The sequence below is a fragment of the Rattus norvegicus genome, chromosome 10 (assembly GCF_021556685.1).
Source record: "Rattus norvegicus strain SHRSP/BbbUtx chromosome 10, alternate assembly SHRSP_T2T, whole genome shotgun sequence".
Lineage (NCBI taxonomy): Eukaryota > Metazoa > Chordata > Mammalia > Rodentia > Muridae > Rattus > Rattus norvegicus.
Genome location: NC_141543.1, coordinates 87,291,532 through 87,312,387, shown reverse-complemented (window position 1 = coordinate 87,312,387; position 20,856 = coordinate 87,291,532). Strand labels below are relative to the sequence as shown.

At 47.8% G+C, this 20,856-nt stretch overlaps 1 protein-coding gene across 1 annotated transcript; it reads left to right on the top strand.

The window, feature by feature from the left end:
- Positions 1 to 222: 222 nt before the first annotated feature.
- Positions 223 to 17,965, top strand: Calcoco2 (calcium binding and coiled-coil domain 2). The gene is made up of 13 exons (XM_087575019.1): positions 223 to 254; positions 2,627 to 2,776; positions 3,779 to 3,881; positions 3,985 to 4,121; positions 4,678 to 4,782; positions 6,522 to 6,670; positions 7,318 to 7,387; positions 8,258 to 8,383; positions 8,753 to 8,839; positions 11,291 to 11,407; positions 12,888 to 15,693; positions 16,555 to 16,580; positions 17,096 to 17,965. Exons 2-13 carry the CDS (start codon positions 2,636 to 2,638, stop codon positions 17,213 to 17,215), a joined length of 3,987 nt encoding a protein of 1,328 aa, XP_087431145.1. The 5' UTR covers positions 223 to 254; positions 2,627 to 2,635; the 3' UTR covers positions 17,216 to 17,965.
- The last annotated feature ends 2,891 nt before the right edge of the window (positions 17,966 to 20,856 follow it).

The window sequence follows — 20,856 nt, the reverse complement described above, 5'->3', positions numbered from 1 at the left end:
TGCCAGAGTCCTACCTGTAGCTACAGGACATTCATTGAATGACGTGTTATGGAGAGGCAAAAGAGGGAGATAAAAAAGGCAAACCCAGTTTGTCACCCCAGGCAGAAAGAGTCCCAGGTGTCCCGCGGCGGGGGCGGGGCTTGTAAATTGTTGGGACATCAGGGGACGAGCGGGGCCTGGCCATTCCCTTTGGTATTTAATCTCGCCCACCAGCTCCTCTGTGTCCTGTTGCTGTTGCGCAGCTGCTGTGCCTGGTAAGTGCCTTAAGTGGAGGGGTGCAATTGGTTCCCTGGATCCCCCAGCTCAGACTTTGAAACAGAGTCCACAGGCAAGACTCGGTGTGGGGGCTTCGGTCTCACCCTACGCCGTCTTGGAGGGTTCAGGCATCTATACCGGTTTCAGGAGGTCTTGGGACCCCTTTTGTCCTGGGAAGCCCGGCCTAATTTCTCTATGGTAGAGCAGGCCTGCGGGACTGTTTGTGAGGGTTGCCTCTGATGGCAGCCAAGGTCTTGGGGCAGTGGCTCTCCTGTCTGGGTTCGCCAAACCTTCCACCCCCCAGTGCACTGAGGTTCCATACCTTTTACTGTGCCATCATGGCTTTCCAGGGCTCTGTTCCCCCACAACTCCCCGCGCGCTACGTCACTCTGAAGAAGTTACTTTGACTATAAGCCCGCTTTCCCTCTTTCAGCAAGTTCAATCCTTGAAAGTTGATTTTCACTTGTGTCCGGTAACGGTAGATTGCTCTAGGCAGCCCAGATGGAAAGACAAAAGGTGCCAGTGCCCTACTTTATAGTATCTCCGGTTTGAATTTTTTGCCCCGATGGAAATCAACAGTGGCAATGGGTAGAGCTTAGAAAAATGATTTTTGAATATTATAACTTAACAGATTCTCTCTGCAAAACTCATGTATGCCTTTAATCTCAGCCCTTGGTGTTTATGTGCATTGGAGTTTTGCTTATATGCCTGTGTGTCTGTGCTGGTGTCAGGATCCCTGGGATTGGATGAATTGCTGGAAATTAAACGCCGAACCTCTGGAAGAGCACACAGCGCTTAACCATTGAGCCATCTCCAGCCCCCTATTCTTTGTGGTGTGTGTACCACACACAATTAGGGAGCTGCAGACAACTTTGCCAGGTATTATCAGGCATTCTGAGGGTTTGGAGCTTATTTTCTGCTAAAACTTAAGACTTGTAGTTTGCATATTCACCCTGAATTGGGAAGTAGGACTGTCTTGCTCCAGGAAGACTTAGGATCATTAATGGTTTGGCTTGGTTCAGATAGGGTCTCACTGTAGTACAGGATGGCCTTCAACTTGTGACAATTCTCCCGCTTCAGAGCTCCCAAGAACTGGGATTACAGGTCCTCATGCTCAGTTAGGAATTAATCAGCAAATTCCTTTTAGGAAAAGGTGAGACCTCACTGCCAGGCTTTGGGCTTTCCTATGGCCCATTCCACCCTGAGTTTGGTGAGGAGAAACTGCTGTTCTGTATCCCACTGCCTCTTCAACCACCTCCTGAACCATTGGCGTCCTGAGCTCTAGGGACTTGCTCTGGAGTTTCCTATAGCCATTTGCTTTTCCATAAGCAAGAAACAAAGTTGCTTTTTCTAGACTGTACGATTTTTTTCAGTTGAGGAAAGAGACAGGACTTTTGACTGTACAAGCCTCTCACTCTGTCTGCTTAAAGTTAATTTTCAGTGTTTAGTTTGTGAGCTGCTTGGTAATGTGCCAGGAATAAAGTAAAGTAAAATCTTGGGCTGGAGAGATGGCTCAGCGGTTAAGAGTACTGACTGCTCTTCCAGAGGTCCTGAGTTCAATTCCCAGTAACTACATGGTGGCTCACAACCACCTGTAATGAGGTCTGGTGCCCTCCTATGGTGTGTGTGTGAAGACAGCTACTGTGCACTTATAATACATCTTTTTTTTTTATTAACTTGAGTATTTCTTATATACATTTCGAGTGTTATACATCTTAAGAATAAAATCTTTCCCAGCCCAACAGTAGTAATCACAAAATATCACTACAGCACTTTTTCCAGTCTATGATAAAATATTCTGTCCCTTAACAGGTACCTATTGTGTGGCATGTACTGATTTAAGGTCTGGACACTATATTTCACTTAGGCCTCATAGCCACATTTCACAAGTACGATAGGCATAAGGTCACAAAACTGCTTATTAAATTGCCCAATTCTATCCTTTAGAAGGTGGGGCCAGAGGTTTTACTCAACAGTTGCCTTATGTTTTCTATTGCTGTGGTAAAATAACCAAGAGAAACCTGGGGGAGGAGGGAGGGTTTGTTCCAGCTTAAAGCTCTCAGTCACTATCACTGAGGGAAGTCAGGGCAGGGCCCGGAGGCAGGAGCTGATGCTCATGGCTTGCCCAACCTGCTTTCACCCATGACCAGCAGCCAGAGAGTTCAGTCCTCCTTACATCAGGGCTAGCATGTGTCACATATATCTTCTTTAACTTTTTCTATTTTTCCTTTTTTTTTTTTTCTGGAGCTGGGGACCAAACCCAGGGCCTTGCGCTTGCTAGGCAAGCACTCTACCACGGAGCTAAATCCCCAACCCCATATCTTCTTTAACTTCTATTGAGGCAGGTTCTCATACTCTTATTTCCTGACAGGACTCCACCATGGAGGAGCGCCATAGCAATTTCTCTCAGGTCCTGTTTAACAATGTGGAGAAGTTCTATATTCCTGGAGATGTCGTGTGCTGTTACACCCTCACTGAAAAGTTCGTCCCTCGTCCCAAGGACTGGGTCGGCGTTTTTAAAGTAAGTGTTAATGCTAAGGGATTAGGAACTAGCAGTGAAGGGGTTGGGGATTTAGCTCAGTGGTAGAGCGCTTGCCTAGCAACCGCAAGGCCCTGGGTTCGGTCCTCAGCTCCAAAAAAAAAAAAAAAAAAAAAAAAAAAAAAAAAAAAAGAAGGTAAAAAAAAAAAAAAAAAAAAAAAGGAACTAGCAGTGAGTCTTAGGTTCCAGGTATTATGTCTGCCCAACTAGAAATTCTAAACTATAATTTCCCACATGAAACACTGGTGAGCTACGGGGGCCGGGGAGGGGTTGTCAAGACAGGGTTAAATCTGTGTACCCTTGACTGTTCTGGAACTCTGTAGACCAGGCTGGCCTCAACTCAGATCTGCCTGCCTCTGCCTCCCAAAAGCATGCATCATCTATATGCCCAGTCAAGCCTGATTTTTAATTTCAACTTGATTTCAGCTTGATTCTTTAATCCCAGGTTTCAGAGGCAGGAGGGTTTCTTCTGCATTTGAGGTCAGCCTGGTCTACATAGAATTTCAAGCCAGCCAGGGCTACATAGTGAGAGCCTTCTCCAAACAAACAAAAAGTAATTTACTTTCAGTCTCAAAACTAAAAAGATGAAAAAGAAAAATCCAGTCTGTAAGTTTTATGCTTCCAAAGACCAAATCTATAAATTATCCTATTCTGAGGGCTGGAGAGTTATCGGGTTAAGAGCACTTGATTGCTCTCCCAGAGGTCCTGAGTTCAAATCCCAGCAACACAACCAACCAGCTGTAGTGAGATCTGATGTCCTCTTATGGTGTGCCTGGTTTACTTATATATAATAAATCTTAAAAAAAAAAAAACCAGGGATCTTATATATAATCTTTAAAAAAAACAGGGATCTTATAATGAATTCATTCAATTTTCAGTATATATGCAAATAAAATATAAGTGTGCTTTTAAGAAATCATTACAGAAATAAGGCCTATTCCAGTTATCAGTGCTGAGTGAGTTATTAGTCTCTTGTCCTTGCAGGTAGGGTGGGAGACGACCCAGGAGTATTACACCTTCATGTGGGCCCCCATGCCCGATGACCTAAACACAGAATCAGCCACACAGCAGAAAATCCAATTCAAAGGTAGGAAAATAAAAATAAGTAAATACTAGGTCGAAGACGCATGACTGGGACAGTTTGCTTTAACTGGGATCACTCACTCATTTGTATTAAATCCTGCTTCCAGCGTACTATCTGCCCAAGGATGAAGAGCATTACCAGTTCTGCTATGTGGATGAAGATGGTTTGGTCCAGGGAATAAGTATCCCCTTCCAGTTTCGTCCACCAGACTCTGAGGAGGACATAATGATTGTTATCAATAAGGTCTGTAGCTCTCTCCCCACAACAAGCCTTCTTGGAACATAGCAGTTCCAGGTTAGGGTGGTCTTTGAGTCTGGGCTTTTTTTTTTTTTTTTCCGGAGCTGGGGACCGAACCCAGGGCTTTGCGCTTGCTAGGCAAGCGCTCTACCACTGAGCTAAATCCCCAACCCCTGAGTCTGGGCTTTGAAGCAGCTAAGATAGAGTTGGAGAAATCCTTCAGTGCCATCGTAACCCACTCAGGAATAACTTAGGGACGCTCTTAAAAATCAAACACTATGTAATTTCTTCAATCCTTTTAAAGCTAGAACTATGGCCCAGGCTGGCATAGAATTCAGGGCAGTCCTCCTGCCTCAGCCTCCCGGAGTTCTAAGATTCCAGTAGTGTTCATTCCACTTCCTCAAGATTGCTCATCTTTCTCTGGTGCAGACAACACGCAGCATTGCCTGTGCACTGCACAGCCGCTCTCCTCAGCTGCCAGCCTGCCTCTGAGAGAAGCAGCACACTACAGCTTATGTGGGAGGGAGGGACTCTAAAGAAAGCTACCCGCCTTCTCTTACAGGAAAAGATGGACGAGATGGAAGAGCTCAGGGAGGAGCTTTACCAAGAAAACCAGGAACTGAAGGACAAGTATGCTGACCTCCATGAGCAGCTCCAGAGGAAGCAGGTACAGATACTGGCCTGGCCGCAGGGGACCGCGGCCTGTAGATCAGAACTTTTAACACGGGTGGTTCTTCCTAACACTGACTAATTAATAATACAGCTCCTCACGAGTGGTGACCCCCCAACCAACTATGGAATTATTTTCATTGCTACTTCATAACTACTTTTTTTGGAGATCGTAGCTTGCCAAAGGGGTTGTGATTCACAGGTTGAGAAGCTGTTTCTTTCTTTTTTTTTTTTTAAGATTTATTCATTTATTATATATAAGTACACTGTAGCTGTCTTCAGACACACCAGAAGAGGGCATCGGATCCCATCGCAGATGGTTGTGAGCCACCATGTGGTTGCTGGGAATTGAACTCAGGACCTCTGGAAGAGCAGTCAGTGCTCTTAACCGCTGAGCCATCTCTCCAGCCCTAGAGAAGCTGTTTCTTTATACCCTGTCATTAAGAAAAAATACTGACACCCCCACTTCATGACACCCCCACTTCAATGTGGGTATTTTTTTCAATTTTTGTTGTTTTTTGTTGTTGTTTTTGTTTCTGAGACTTTCTCTGTAGCCTTACCTGTCCTGGAACTCTGTAGACCAAGCAGACCTCAAACTCTTGCCTGCCTCTATCTTCTGGTATCCTGGGATTTAATAACACATGGCATGGTATCCAATTTATGGGGCACTACTAAAAAGTGACCTAGCTTCTATCCAGTGTATCTATGTCCCAGGCACTTGAATACTTTAAAAAGAATTAGTGGTAAATTCTCTGGTAATGGAGAAATTAATAGATTTTTTTTAAGTGGGGTCTTAATGATGTGGCTGAGTCTAGCCTTGAACTCAAGATCCTCCTGCTTTGGTTTCTCATGCTGGAATTATGGACAAGTACTACCAAATGCCACACCCAGGGACAGGCCTGTTTTTTGAACAAGGGTCTCACTAAGTAGCTCTGGCTGGTCTGGAGCTTGCTAATATATATATATATATATATATATATATATATATATATATCTCGTGATGGCCTTGTACTTCGACTTCTAAGGGTTGGGATTAGCTCGCCACACCTAACTGGAGTTAGATGCATTTGAACACATTGTCTAGCTGAAAGTGGCAGCGGATGCTTCAATCCCCCCAGCACTTGGAAGGCAGAGAGGCAGGTAGGGTAAGATCTGTGAGTTTGAGGCCAAGCCTGTTTCTTCATAAACCTGGCTCAAAAAATTAAAATATATGCATGCACATTGCCTGCTTGTACATTTGCAAAGAGGCTAAGAAGAGTCTGGATCCACCATTGTGGACACCGGGAACTAGAGCAGATCCTGTGAGCACAGCAAGCAACTGTCCTTGGATGCCTTTTGATTTGGAAAGAACAGACTGGGATTATATGTAGGTCAGTAGTGGACTGTTTGCTTGGTGTGTGCGGCCCTGCAGAAATGTATGTATGTAAAGTGTAGCTTAGAGTTCAAATGCTTGAAGCTTGAGGGGATACACCAGAGTACTCAATGTTTTCTTCTTTTACCTAACATAATAAAAATCCTTAAAAGTGATCTGTCTTGGAGGCTGGAAAAGATGGCTCAGCACTTAGAAGCAAGAGCTAACTTCTTCCAGAGAGAGGTCCTGAGTTCAATTCCCAGCAACCACATGGTGGCTCCCAACCATCTGTAATGGGATCTGATGCCTGCCCTCTCTTGTGCGTCTGAAGACAACGACAGATAGTGTACTCACCAATAAAATAAATGATTTCTCTCTCACTCCAGGTGGCATTGGAGGCAACACAGAGGATGAATGAGAGCTTAGGACAGGAAGTGGAACAGAAGGCCTCTTGGGAGAAACAGAAGGCCTCTTGGGAGGAACAGAAGGCCTCTTGGGAGGAACAGAAGGCCTCTTGGGAGAGTGAGATGCTCCAGTGAGTATGGGAGAGGCTGCTGCTAGAACACTGCCGGTTATGATTTAGCCTGAGTGCACGTCCCAGACCTTGGATCAGAAGTTTGTTATCCTCAGCTACACAGTGAATTTGAGGCAAACCTAGGCTACATGATGGCCTGTCGCAAAGACTGAAAGTTTAAGAGTAGTTAACTGTAGGTTTAGGCCAATCTTACCTTTATTTTTTAAGAATTTATGGACTGGAGAGAGAAGGCTCACTAGTTACGAGCACTTGGCTGCCCTTCCAGAGGTCGGTCCTGAGTCCCAGTTCTCAGCAACCACATGGTAGCTAGCCCAAACTGTCCGGAATTCCATTTCCAGGGAATCTGACACCCTCAAACACCAATCGATGCACATAAAATAATAAATTTAAGAGTTTTTTAAATTCTAATAAAATTATTTGTGTCTGTTAACTTCAGACACACCAGAAGAGGGTATCATCAGATCCATCACAGATGGTCGTGAGCCACCATGTGGTTGCTTGGAATTGAACTCAGGACCTGGAAGAGCAGCCAGTGCTTTAAAGCCGAGCCATCTCTCCAGCCCCCTAGGCCAAACCTGTCTTAAGTCACTTAGACCCTGGGTTAATTCATCTGGAATCATCAGCAAACAGTCATTTCTACTTTCTAGCCTGAAGGAATACAACCAGAAGATAACCTCGGAAAAGGAGAACATGGAGATCAGAATAGAAGACCTTCTGGTAGGTACTTTGGCCGAAGAGGATGTTCTCAGCTTTACCTCCCAATTAATTCATCAGTAGGCCAGAAAGGTACTGAATATAATATCTACATGCACAAAGCTAGACACTGGAGGGAATGGATGGCTACAGGGTAGGAGGAATGAATCCACTATGGTGGAGAGGGTGTGGCAGAGTGAAGGTAACAGCCCAGCCTCCAGGAAGCAGTAAATGCTGCTGCAACATTTCTCCCCAAACTCTACCCCAGGCCCCTCAAGGTAGGTCTTTCCCCTTATTATCCTCAGAAATGTCTGCACAGGGCAGGGAGGGGGCTTGGAGAGATAGATGGCTTAGTGGTTAAGAGTGCTGACTGCTCTTCCAGAGGACGTGACGAGTTCAACTCCCAGCACCCACATACATGGTGGCTCACCCATCTGTAATGGGTGTGTCAGCGACAGCATACTCATACATAAAAATGTCCTCGGGGCTGGGGATTTAGCTCAGTGGTAGAGCACTTACCTAGGAAGCGCAAGGCCCTGGGTTCGGTCCCCAGCTCCGAAAAAAAAGAACCAAAAAAAAAAAAAGAGTCAGTTCTTTGGGCTGGAGAGATGGCTCAGCGGTTAAGAGCACCTGACTGCTCTTCCAGAGGTCATGAGTTCAATTCCCAGCAACCACATGGTGGCTCACAACCATCTGTAAAGAGATCTGATGCCCTCTTCTGGTGTATCTGAAGACAGCTACAGTGTACTTATATATAATAAATGAATAAATAAAAAAAAATTTAAAAATGTCCTAAAAAATGTCAGCAGGTGCCGTGCAGTACTTTAGGATCTAACTAAGGATGGTCCTCTAGCTTTCCTTTATGTCTAGCTGTTGAATTCTCTATTGCTCTAGATCCAGCTGATGTATAAATACAGAGGATTGGTGGATTTTATCTTGAAAGATGAAGAAAAGACAAAGCATTGGGAACGGCTCCAGAAAGAAAGCAACAGCCAGCTCTCCTCTAGCTTCACTGAACAGGTAGACTCAGGAGAACATTTCCAGGGGAATAATAATACACTGCTTTCTTCTGTGGCTCTGGGGAAGCCTTTACTACCTCTATACTTTGAGATACCTCTGGCTAGCCCGGAATTCAGTTTTTCTTCCCACCGCTACTTGATGACAAGGTGTGCAACCCCACACCTGGCTCAAAAAAGCCGTGTTATGTGAGTGTGAGGTTTATTATATACATAGCATTCCATTCAGCTAAAAGACCTAATCTTTGCATCTTTCCTGCTTACCAGGTAAGGTGGGTGTGTGTCTCTGTGTGTGTCTGTGGGTGTGTCTGTGTGTGTCTGTCTGTTCTCTCGTGTCTGTGTGTCCCAGCACTAAAAATCTGTTTCTGTGCAGAAGCAGCACTGGAAAGAGCTTGAACGGATAGTGGAAATGCTGAAGGAGAATGATGCTGCAGTATGGAAGGAAGAGCAGGAGCTAAAGGCACGTTGACCGTTTTTGCATGGCTATGTGAGTGGGAGCTTCTAAGACCGGGCCTGTCTCCAGGAGACAGAAAGGATAAGGATGTTAGAAAGAAGAGTTGTCTGTCACCTTGGTGTTTTATTTACTTTATTTATCTAAAATGATATTGAATCTGCCATTTGAAAGATGTTTCAGAGGCAGATGTGTCTGAATGATCAAGGAGTATAGAAAAATTAAACGTCAGGACAGACTATATATAGTAGACTAAGACCTTGGGTTAGGAGCCATACAAAATGACCAGTTCACTCAGCTATGTGAGAAACAGTTAATAACTCTAAAGAGGCATTCAACAGGAAATTAGAACACCCAAAGCCAATTTTGCTATAATTAATGTTAGCAGTTAATTGTCATTCTGAGTAGTTAATGTAGCAATGCAACCCTAATTTAACTTAGTGCTGATTTCCTGTATATAAGTTGCTGGAAAAGAGGCCTCATGATGCTGTCAGCTACCTGAGAACTGTTCTGAATGGATGGGAAAGCCTTGAGGAGTCTCACAGTCCCATTGTACCTATGTCACCCTTGGTCATGCTACTTGGTCAGTTTGAGAACTGACTGTATAAAAGATAATGTATTTACATCTCCACCTTAACTGTTCCAGTCAAGTAGACAGGGGAGGCAAGAGAAGGTACTCCTACCTGCATGAGTCTGAAGCCAGCCCACAGCATATGAAAGAAGCCCTCAAGTCTACAATCCCAAAATCCCTCAAGTATGGAAGTTGAACAGGGCAGTGTTCCCAAATGGAGAGCTCTCAGGTTCCCATAAACAGGGCTTTGAGAAACAATTATTTCCCGACCTTGACAACCCCAAGACTTTCCTACAAAGCATTTCTGACTGCTGAAATGGCAGCAACTGGACCCACTTAACCTATATTACTACTCTACTGCACTGTCAGGGACTTGGCGCTTAGATGGGTCACAGGTTCTCTGAGGATAGTTACTTATTTGTGTGGCCATGGGGATTGAAATCCACTAAGCCAGCCACTACCTCAGGACTTCTAGTCCATTCATTCACCATCAATCCGCGTGTTTACTTTCCTACTAGGTATATATGAGTAGGGGAACTTTGATCAGTCTAGCTTATCATTTTTCAAAAAAAAACCCCAGGACTTTGAGGGGGAGAGCTTGGTTGGTTGGTGCTGGGAATTGGATTCAGGACCTTGCATGCACATTGAGGGCTGCAAGGATTGTGTGTGTATCTTATACTTCAGGAGCCTAGTAAGAAGAGCAAGGCAACAACGGAGGAGTTAGCAAGAGAAGTGGATGTTAGAGGCTGGGAGAGAGCCTGTTACACAACACAGAATTGTAAAGAGTGTCAGGCAACTCAGGGATTCACTTACAATGGTAGGCACATTTAGGGGCCCGGGGAAGAAAAGGGATGTGAAAGTGTGTGGGTTTTTTAGGCCAAGCCCAGGAGATGTATATATGCATAGAGAGGGGTGGAGTTAATGAGTCAACCTGGGGAAGTTGAAAGTCCCTGGAGACTCAGGCCCAGCCTAACTAGTCAAGAGTCCCAGGGAGGAAGGTTTTGTAGTGATTGAGGAGGTTTGGTGTAGACTCAGCACTTTATGTATTTCTGCCTTTTGAGGAAGCAAAGCAGGACCAGAAGAATCGAGGGGAGCCAATGGGAGATGGGGAATGACCAGCCTGACACCAGCACTGTCATCGGTATCGATTTACCTCAGGGTCGGCTAGAAGTGCACAGCATGCAGTTTGGGCACCAGCATTCAAATAGGCAACCAAAAAACTACAAATAGTAGGATTAGCTGAAGTGTGTGTCTGTAAGATGTGTTTGCACATGTATGTGTACAAACAAGACACCAGGGGCTCCAGAAACATGAAGTACTTAAGTAACCCCATTTGGGAGGCTTAAGAGCCTAGGTTGTTTTCCCTGTGGAACCTGTGCTCATCTGGAGTCCCCCCAAACAAGCAAAGCCTGAGTAGTGCTAATCAGGCCTCACGAATGGAGCAAAGTGTCCACTCGGGGAGCTAACAAGACTACAGTTAACCTGTCCCATTATGTCAACCCATCTGTCCCTTGCCTCACCTCTTTACTCTTAACTCTGCCAGTTTAACCTAACAAAAACACCATGGCATCTCATTCATGCCTACTCAAGCACTGGACTGGCTAAGTCACCAGCTCCTTCCCTCCCTCCTTCCAGATTTCCCTTCTCAGTCCTCCCTTTGAAATCCAGCTCCTGCAGTCTCCTACCTTGGGAGTCTCCTACATTGCTGTCTTAGGTTAAGGTTTTACTGCTGTGATCAGAAACCATGACCAAAGCAACTCTTGGACAAGGATATCCAGGCCCACACCTACTTCAAGGTTGCAGTGCCACTCCCTGGGCCAAGCCTATATACAAACAACCAGAACTGTGTGATAGGATTCTTCTGATCCTAATGTCTTTATTGTTGATAGGCTAGAGTTGTCGCTCTGCAACAAAAGCTCATCAACATCAACATCGACTACAACCACCTGCAGCAAGATAACGACATCCTGTGTGGAGAGAACAGGAGGCTAAACACAGAAATCTGTGTAAGTGGGAGGAGAAAGAAAATCCCAACATTTCTTCAGAGGGGAGGGGCTGGGCATACATAGTGAGTAGATCATGTTTGTGAGTAAACCCAGCTGCTGCTGGGAAGGTAAGGCACAGATCCCTGAAGTTTGAGGCCATTCCTTGCTGTATATATAGGATGAGTCTCTAAAAAAGATTAGAGGATGTTTCACCTGTGACTTAGGCAGGAAATAGGATATCCAGGAGGAGGAGAAAATCCTGGGAGAGCTGGGTGGGAGATTCTCTCCTGGGGAAGATGAAACCATGGCACAACTAGCCATGTGGCAGAATGTAGGTTAAAATGAGTTATCTTACCTAAGTTATAACGATAGTCAGAACTAGCTATTTAAATATGGCCAAGGTATGAGTCCAGGGCAAGAGACTGGGAGGAAGAACCATGCCTAACCTCTACGGAGACTAGAGGAGACAGGTGCACAGGTTAGCTCAAAGGTAGAGAGGTATGGGTAAAGAAAGGTACAGTAGGAAGTTGAATAGAAGAGGGCTCTCCCAGTGAACCAGTTACTCAGAAGCAAAGATTTAGCTTAAGCCTGTTTTCTAATTTACTACAAAATCCTGGGATTTTGGTTTTTTTATAAGACTGTATCTATCAATCACATGTAGCCCAGGCTGGCCTCAAACTTTTTTGTAAGCAGAGAATGACCTTCCATATGGGACCTATGGCCCTTGTGTAGACATAACAGTCATCCATCCATCGCCATGCTTAGTTTATGTGGTGCTGGAATCTGAATGTGGGGAGCTTTGTGCATGCTAGGCAAGCACTTGACCAGCTTAAATAGCCTGCAACCAAAAGAGGACATGTGTATTAGCTTGGCCTTGAACTAGAAGGAATCCTCCTGTCTCTGCCTCCTAAACACTAGAATTATTATAAGCATACCAGTGTTCAGTACGCTACCCTCTTCCTGTCCTACTTAGCTTGACAGCATTTATCTCACAAGAAGCCACCCTGGTGGGCTAGCAAGTGCTAACCACTCATTCATCCATTATTTGTGTATGTCACTGAATGTATGACTTAAAAGCAGCTGTAACTGAACTCCAGACCCCTGGAAGAGCAGTCAGTGCTCTTAACCACTGAGCCATCTAACTCTCCAGCACCCCCTGCCTAGTTAGTTTTTTGTTTTTTGTTTTTTGTTTTTGTTTTTTTTTTTTTTTTTTTTTTTGGTTTGTTTGGGGGTTTTTGAGATAGGGCTCGTTCGTGTAGCTCTGTCCTGGAAGTCATTGTAAACCAGGCTGGCCTCCAGCTCATGCCATCACACCTGTCTTTAGCTTTGGTAACCTGAGTTGTATCCCCAAACAAAACCCCATAAACTTTATTCCTGGTTCTTTGGACCAGAGGGAAGGTTCACTGGGAATTACCCTTGTGGGCTGTCCACCCCCAACTTTTATGGTTCTTTGTTGCTGTCCTCAACATAATAAATCCTTTTTGCCCTTTCTTTAACTTAGCTCCTGAAGAATGAGAACAAGGCACTGAGGAGCTCCCTGGCCAACAAGGATGTCTCTTCAAATGAAAGAGCTGCTGAGCCCGAGGTCCCCACACCTCAGGTTGATGCTGAGCCCGAGGCCCCCACACCTCAGGTTGATGCTGAGCCCGAGGACCCCTCAGCTCAGGCTGATGTTGAGCCCGAGGTCCCCTCTGCTCAGGCTGATGCTGAGCCCGAGGTCCCCTCTGCTCAGGCTGATGCTGAGCCCGAGGTCCCCTCTCCTCAGGCTGATGCTGAGCCCGAGGTCCCCTCTCCTCAGGCTGACGCTGAGCCGGAGGTCCCCTCAGCTCAGGCTGATGCTGAGACCGAGGTCCCCTCTCAGGCTGATGCTGAGCCGGAGGTCCCCTCTCCTCAGGCTGACGCTGAGCCGGAGGTCCCCTCAGCTCAGGCTGATGCTGAGCCCGAGGTCCCCTCTCCTCACGTTGATGCTGAGCCAGAGGTCCCCTCTCCTCACGTTGATGCTGAGCCCGAGGTCCCCTCTGCTCAGGCTGATGCTGAGCCCGAGGTCCCCTCTGCTCAGGCTGACGCTGAGCCCGAGGCCCCCTCAGCTCAGGCTGACGCTGAGCCCGAGGCCCCCTCAGCTCAGGCTGACGCTGAGCCCGAGGCCCCCTCAGCTCAGGCTGACGCTGAGCCCGAGGTCCCCTCTCCTCACGTTGATGCTGAGCCCGAGGTCCCCTCTCCTCACGTTGATGCTGAGCCCGAGGTCCCCTCAGCTCAGGCTGACGCTGAGCCCGAGGTCCCCTCTGCTCAGGCTGACGCTGAGCCCGAGGTCCCCTCTCCTCACGTTGATGCTGAGCCCGAGGTCCCCTCTCCTCACGTTGATGCTGAGCCCGAGGTCCCCTCAGCTCAGGCTGACGCTGAGCCCGAGGCCCCCTCAGCTCAGGCTGACGCTGAGCCCGAGGCCCCCTCAGCTCAGGCTGACGCTGAGCCCGAGGCCCCCTCAGCTCAGGCTGACGCTGAGCCCGAGGTCCCCTCTCCTCACGTTGATGCTGAGCCCGAGGTCCCCTCTGCTCAGGCTGATGATGAGCCCGAGGTCCCCTCTGCTCAGGCTGATGCTGGGCCCGAGGCCCCCTCTGCTCAGGCTGATGCTGGGCCCGAGGTCCCCTCAGCTCAGGCTGATGCTGAGCCCGAGGCCCCCTCAGCTCAGGCTGATGCTGAGCCCGAGGCCCCCTCAGCTCAGGCTGATGCTGAGCCCGAGGCCCCCTCAGCTCAGGCTGATGCTGAGCCCGAGACCCCCTCTCCTCACGTTGATGCTGAGCCCGAGGTCCCCTCTGCTCAGGCTGATGCTGAGCCCGAGGTCCCCTCTGCTCAGGCTGATGCTGAGCCCGAGGTCCCCTCTGCTCAGGTTGCTGAGCCCGAGGCCCCCTCTGCTCAGGCTGATGCTGAGCCCGAGGCCCCCTCAGCTCAGGCTGATGCTGAGCCCGAGGCCCCCTCAGCTCAGGCTGATGCTGAGCCCGAGGCCCCCTCAGCTCAGGCTGATGCTGAGCCCGAGGCCCCCTCAGCTCAGGCTGATGCTGAGCCCGAGACCCCCTCTCCTCACGTTGATGCTGAGCCCGAGGTCCCCTCTGCTCAGGCTGATGCTGAGCCCGAGGTCCCCTCTGCTCAGGCTGATGCTGAGCCCGAGGTCCCCTCTGCTCAGGTTGCTGAGCCCGAGGTCCCCTCAGCTCAGGTTGCTGAGCCCGAGGCCCCCTCAGCTCAGGCTGATGCTGAGCCCGAGGCCCCCTCAGCTCAGGCTGATGCTGAGCCCGAGGCCCCCTCAGCTCAGGCTGATGCTGAGCCCGAGGTCCCCTCTGCTCAGGTTGCTGAGCCCGAGGTCCCCTCAGCTCAGGTTGCTGAGCCCGAGGTCCCCTCTGCTCAGGCTGATGCTGAGCCGGAGGTCCCCTCTCCTCAGGCTGATGCTGAGCCGGAGGTCCCCTCAGCTCAGGCTGATGCTGAGCCCGAGGCCCCCTCAGCTCAGGCTGATGCTGAGCCCGAGGCCCCCTCAGCTCAGGCTGATGCTGAGCCCGAGGCCCCCTCAGCTCAGGCTGATGCTGAGCCCGAGGCCCCCTCAGCTCAGGCTGATGCTGAGCCCGAGGCCCCCTCAGCTCAGGCTGATGCTGAGCCCGAGGCCCCCTCAGCTCAGGCTGATGCTGAGCCCGAGGCCCCCTCAGCTCAGGCTGATGCTGAGCCCGAGGCCCCCTCAGCTCAGGCTGATGCTGAGCCCGAGGCCCCCTCTGCTCAGGCTGATGCTGAGCCCGAGGCCCCCTCAGCTCAGGTTGCTGAGCCCGAGGTCCCCTCTGCTCAGGCTGATGCTGAGCCGGAGGTCCCCTCTCCTCAGGCTGCTGCTGAGCCCGAGGTCCCCTCTCCTCAGGCTGATGCTGAGCCCGAGGTCTCCTCTCCTCAGGCTGCTGCTGAGCCCGAGGTCTCCTCTCCTCAGGCTGCTGCTGAGCCCGAGGTCTCTTCTCCTCAGGTTGATGCTGAGCCCGAGGTCTCCTCTCCTCAGGCTGCTGCTGAGCCCGAGGTCCCCTCTCCTCAGGCTGATGCTGAGCCCGAGGTCCCCTCTCCTCAGGCTGATGCTGAGCCCGAGGTCTCCTCTCCTCAGGCTGATGCTGAGCCCGAGGTCCCCTCACCTCAGGTTGATGCTGAGTCCGAGGCCCCCTCACCTCAGGCTGCTCCTGAATCCGAGGTCCCCTCACCTCAGGCTGCTCCTGAATCCGAGGTCCCCTCAGCTCAAAGAGCTGGCAGCTCAAACCCTTTGCTGTGGGAATGTGATGAAGACTCATATACTGGTAAGACAACTAAGGTGTCGCTAGTCTCTTTCAAACCCCTAAGAATAGAGAAAAACAGGAGAAAGATCACTGAATAAAGTCAAGGGTTGGAAAGGAGATGGATGGTATGCTATTAGGTATATAGTTCTTGACAAGTTTGATCAAGGGGTATCCCTCTGTGTGTGTGTGTGTGTGTGTGTGTGTGTGTGTGTGTGTGTGTGTTTCCTTAATAGACTGAGAAATGGGGATTGGGGACCAATGGAGTAATTATGGATGTCCTCAAACCATGCAGGCTGATGACAGACATGATTTAGAACTTTTGTCCTATTGGCACAGTAATGATAAATACAAGGTATACCCAGGTGGTTGTCCACTACCCAGGCTGCTTAGGGCCACAGTGACCACTGAGCTGGAGAAAGAGCTAAGTATAGGGTTTTGTGAGTTCCAGAACCTGCTTACAGCTAGATGCTATAACACCCGCTGTGTTTCCACAGTGAGATGAAGCTAGACGGGGGTGGGGGGTGGGCGGTGGGGGGTGGGGGGTGGGGGTGTAAACCAGAGTGCAACAAAGCACTACCTACACCTGAGAGTGGACTTTGCCCTCCCTGTACATGCCACAGTCCATTAATCATCGATCCCAGGGGCTGTTCGATCCTGATCCCAGGGTTTGTTCGTGTGCAGCACACAATGCATGTAAAATGGCAGGTGCTAACAAAGCAAAGCCAGTACAGCAGCGACGTGCACGTTTAATCCCAGCACCCAGGCAGACAAAAGTCTCCACAGGCAGTGAAGGTCACAATGTATCTACTAGGAAACAGCTGTTCAGACTTGCTAGTTTTTCACTAAATGAAATCTTCCTTCTCCCCCCACCCCCACCCCTAGGTATCTCAGGAAGTTCTCTTTACATGGTATGTATTTGGTTCATATATTTTATATATATATATATATATATATATATATATATATATCCCTGAGAAATCACTTCCTGTTCCAAATCATGGGAAAGATCAATTCATTTTGATAGCGACAGGGGTTAGCTGGCATGACCCAGCCTTGCTCAGGGTCTGCACCCATAGATAAGCTGGCATTGACAGTAGAGGAGGCGTGACCTGGGAAGCCAGCCAATCATGGTCTTCCTAGAGCCCCTTTCGCTCCTGGGATGAGAGGAAGCCCCAGAGATCTTCATACGCATATGAAAATGTTCCATGTGTTCTTTCTTTTCCCCACGTGGAGAAGTTTAATGAGAGGATGTGGAGGGAAGGGATAGAGAGAAGGGACAACGAAGAGTGGGAAAGCCGGGAAGAGAAGAGAACAAAGAGAAAGCAAGAGAAATAAGAGGGTTCCATGTGTTTATATACCAGGCGATATGGTTGACAGGATGTGATGCATACATGGTACTTACCAACCTCCATTCTCTCACTAGGACCCAAGCTGGGAGCAGCTGGAGCCCAAAGATTTGTATTGTCCATTCTGTATGAAGACCTACAGAGCAACAAGGAGATGGGTCTCCTGGGACAACTGTCCCACACTCATCCCTGCCTGAGCACTCCAGCCTGCGCGTCTCTGCTGGGCCATATTCTGTGTGGAATATGGTTTCTACTGTAAATGATCCTATCGGAGAAGGCTTGCCTAGCCAGAAATCATTAGAACCCCTAATCGTTAGAACTGCTGCCTATAAAACTGTCCTAGGATGACATTGAACACTGCTGCCGCCACCCTGTCACGACCAGCCTCAGCTTGTCACCTCCAGTGCCCAGGACGAAGGTACTTTCTGATTCACACCACAGCAGCTGATTGACACTAAGTCATTGCCTTCTGAGATACTTAGCACATTCATTCAGGCCTTGATGCATTCGTCCCCAGGCTTCAGTCCTAACCTTGAGGGCAGCAAGCAAAGGGGACCACAAGTGAATTTCTTCACCAGTCTTTCAAGCAGTTGCATCAAATTATCCCAATGACACAGCAGATTTGAAGGTTATTAGCTTCCAAAAGAGACCTTTGCCATTTTTGTTTTACTTTCTTTCCACAAGGCCGTCTTACGTCATGGAGTTTTTTTCCCCTTACTCTGGCTAATATGAAATTCTGTGTAACCTGGAACTAGCAAGATAAACTTGCTGACTCACCTTCCTAAGTCCCGAGGCTGGTCCCGAGGCTGGTCCCGAGACACTGCTTCAGTCGCTTAGTGACTAATTAGGAATTGTTAGTATGTAGGCTTGCAACCTTCTCCTTAGGTAATTGAGTTTATGAAAGAATGAGTCTTTATAACCTTAATTAAAAATTCCTCTTCTCAAGGACATTGGTTTTTTTTTTTCTCTTTCAAGGACATTTCTATGTAGCCCTGGCTGTCCTGGGCTCTACAAGTACTGCGATCAAATTTGTGAGCCAATACATATTCTATAAACAGTAAAGGACTGGAGAGATGGCTCAATGGCTGGCCACTACTTGCTTTTTCAGAGGACCTGAATGGAGTTCTCAGAACCCATGTTGGCAGTTTATAACAATCTTAATAAGTAAGCTCCAGTTCCAAGAGCTCTCCCACCTTCTCCAGGCCTTTGTACACTTGTGCATACACACAAATGAGTAAAATAGATTTTCAAAGGGGGCGGGACAGGGGGATAGCTCAGGGAATAAAGACATGGTGACCCAAGCTCTCTTAGAACTGGAATTAGACAGCTGTTAGCTGCCATGTGGGTGCTGGGCATTGAATTCAGGGTTTTTGGAAGAGAAGCCAGTGGGGTTTTTTTTGTTTAAGTTTTTTGTTTTTGTTTTTGTTTTTTTTTTCTTTTTGGAGTTGGGGGCTGAACCCAGGGCCTTGCGCTTGCTAGGCAAGCGCTCTACCACTGAGCTAAATCCCCAACCCCGAAGCCAGTGTTTCTTATCCCGAGCCAACTCTCCAGCCCTCTAATCTTATTGCTTGAATATTTCATGTGTGCATGTGTTACGAGCTCGGCTAGTCTATTTCTTCATTCCTTTCCCATCCTCACCCCACGGTTGTACTTGAATGCGTGCATGGGTGTGTCTACCAGAGCCCAAAAGGGGGTTGCTTCCCTGGAGTAACCGAACTCTGGAGTAACCCTTCTGACAAATGCTGCAATTGCATTGTGATTTACAGCATTTGTACCTGACCCATGCAGTAAATAACAAGTAGAAACATGCTTTCATGTTAAGCTGTGTTCATAGCTACCCCCTGCTTCATGGGGGGGGGGACACAATTGTTACCCTCATGACAGCTTTGATTTCTCCATGATGAAATTACATGATACTGTTACCAAGAGGCACCCACAAACCTTTTGTCCCCCAAAGGACATGATGCCCCGTGAACCCTGTTCCACAATAGAAACGTGGCGAGTGAAAATGGCACCTATTCCCAGAGTGACTCTGTCCTCCCTACAGCATTGCTGCAGCTCCATTTCTCAAAACTGCAGCTCCATTCTGTAGTACTCAGCTCTTAATTAAGCACTTGAGGAGCAGTGGAGAGCATGACCCGAAAGGCGGCTGCTGAAAAAAAGAGCGGTTGAGGTGTTAATGAGTTTTCTGGTTTTGGGTTTGTTTTTTTTTTTTTTCTTGCTGGGTGCAAAACAAATGTCTTTAACTACTGTCTATTCTCCAGCTTTTCTTTCCAAGGCTGAGGAGGGGAAGTATGTATGGGCCAGGCCACTGAATAGCAAGAGACATTCTAAAATAGCTCACTGCTTCCCCTGTGCAACCCCATATGTCATAGTTTTCAGGTACCTGTAAAATATGAGTAAATAGGATTTTTTTTTAACCAGAGATGGGCTTTCTGTGTAGCTCTATCCATCCTGGAGCTCACTCTCTAGACCAGGCCTGCCTCAAAGTTAGACCTGTCTACCTCTATAAGCCTCTATACCTCTATACCTCCTAAGGCATAGGCCACTGGTTGGGTTACCAATAATAGTTCTTAATCTGAACTACATTTTTCTGAATTGTTTGCAGTTTCTCTTTTTTTCTGTTACTGAACTCTTTCTCAGCTCGATTACTACTGATGGCATGTGGGTAAAGTCACATTGGAGTGGTCAGTACCCTCCATGGTATACACCACAAAGGCTGAGGCAGGAGGATTGCAGTTGGAGTTACATCATAAGGCCTTTTCTCAGAAAAAACCAAGGGCTAGGAGTGGAACTGAGTGTTTTTGGTCTAGCATGTATATGACCTTTTGTTGATTGACCCCTAGCACCACCAAAGGAAAAACCAGCTGAAAGAAAGAAAAAAGTACAAAGATTGAGTGGCTCTGCCCTTCAGCAATAGTGGGCAGCTTTGACATTTTCTTTGGTAAAAATTGGAACAAATATTTCAAGTGCTGTGTAATGTGATTGGGTTTATGGCGATTTACAGAGGCAGTGGTTTGCAGTAAGTTTGGATGAGAACCTTTTGTCCCTCGAAGGACCGGTTCCAAAGCAAGCCCTTTTTCCACAGTGGAAAGAGATTCCATGGGCTTACAGAGGCCGGGCTAAGAGATGCAACATGCTATCTAGGAGAAAAACAAAATGGACCTTTGTGGAGATGAAACAGTCGCCTATTTACCTCCTTGCCTCAGCTAGCTCAGGAGCATGCATTACTTAGCTGATCTCAAATATTCGGATATTTACACATTTGTAAAATATATGGCTTAGGTGGAAGCCTTGCGTACCTTCCCCGCATACCCCTGTTATTAGCTCAGCCATTTCTTATAGGTTGAAATATCAAAAACTCACCAAAAGTGAAATAAAACAGCTCATTAATGAAGGTGCTGTACACACCTTTAATCTCAGCACTGGGGGAGCTGGGCCAGAAGGAACTGGCCACAGTTTGGGAAGAATAGTAGCGGGCCAGCCAGAGCTACATAGCAAGGCCCTGTTTCAGAAACCAAAGGGGAGGGGAAACTAAGTGTGGTTGTGCAATTCTAAGCCTACTAGATTGGTTTCCGCATGTGTGTGCATGCTCTGTACCCTCTGAGGTCAGAGAGGTCTCAGGTCTCTGAAACTGGAGTTCTGAGCTAGTGCCAAGTCTGAGACCCTATGCAGGAACAAGTGTTCTTTAACTTTTGAGTCATCTCCAACCGTAAATTAATGAATTCGTAAATTAGGAAGTCATATTTTAAAAGTTGGTGGGAAAGGGGGGCTCAGAGTGGGAGCTTCTCTCAGTACTGAGTTGAATTCTCTATCTTAGACTGGTGACAGCAGCCAT

Bases quoted from the DNA above. Each gene is read 5' to 3' on its own strand.
- Calcoco2 (XM_087575019.1), top strand. From the start codon at position 2,636: ATGGAGGAGCGCCATAGCAATTTCTCTCAGGTCCTGTTTAACAATGTG. The intron at 7,388-8,257 runs GTAGGTACTTTG...CTATTGCTCTAG, and splicing joins TCAGAATAGAAGACCTTCTG to ATCCAGCTGATGTATAAATA. The intron at 11,408-12,887 runs GTAAGTGGGAGG...TCTTTAACTTAG, and splicing joins GGCTAAACACAGAAATCTGT to CTCCTGAAGAATGAGAACAA.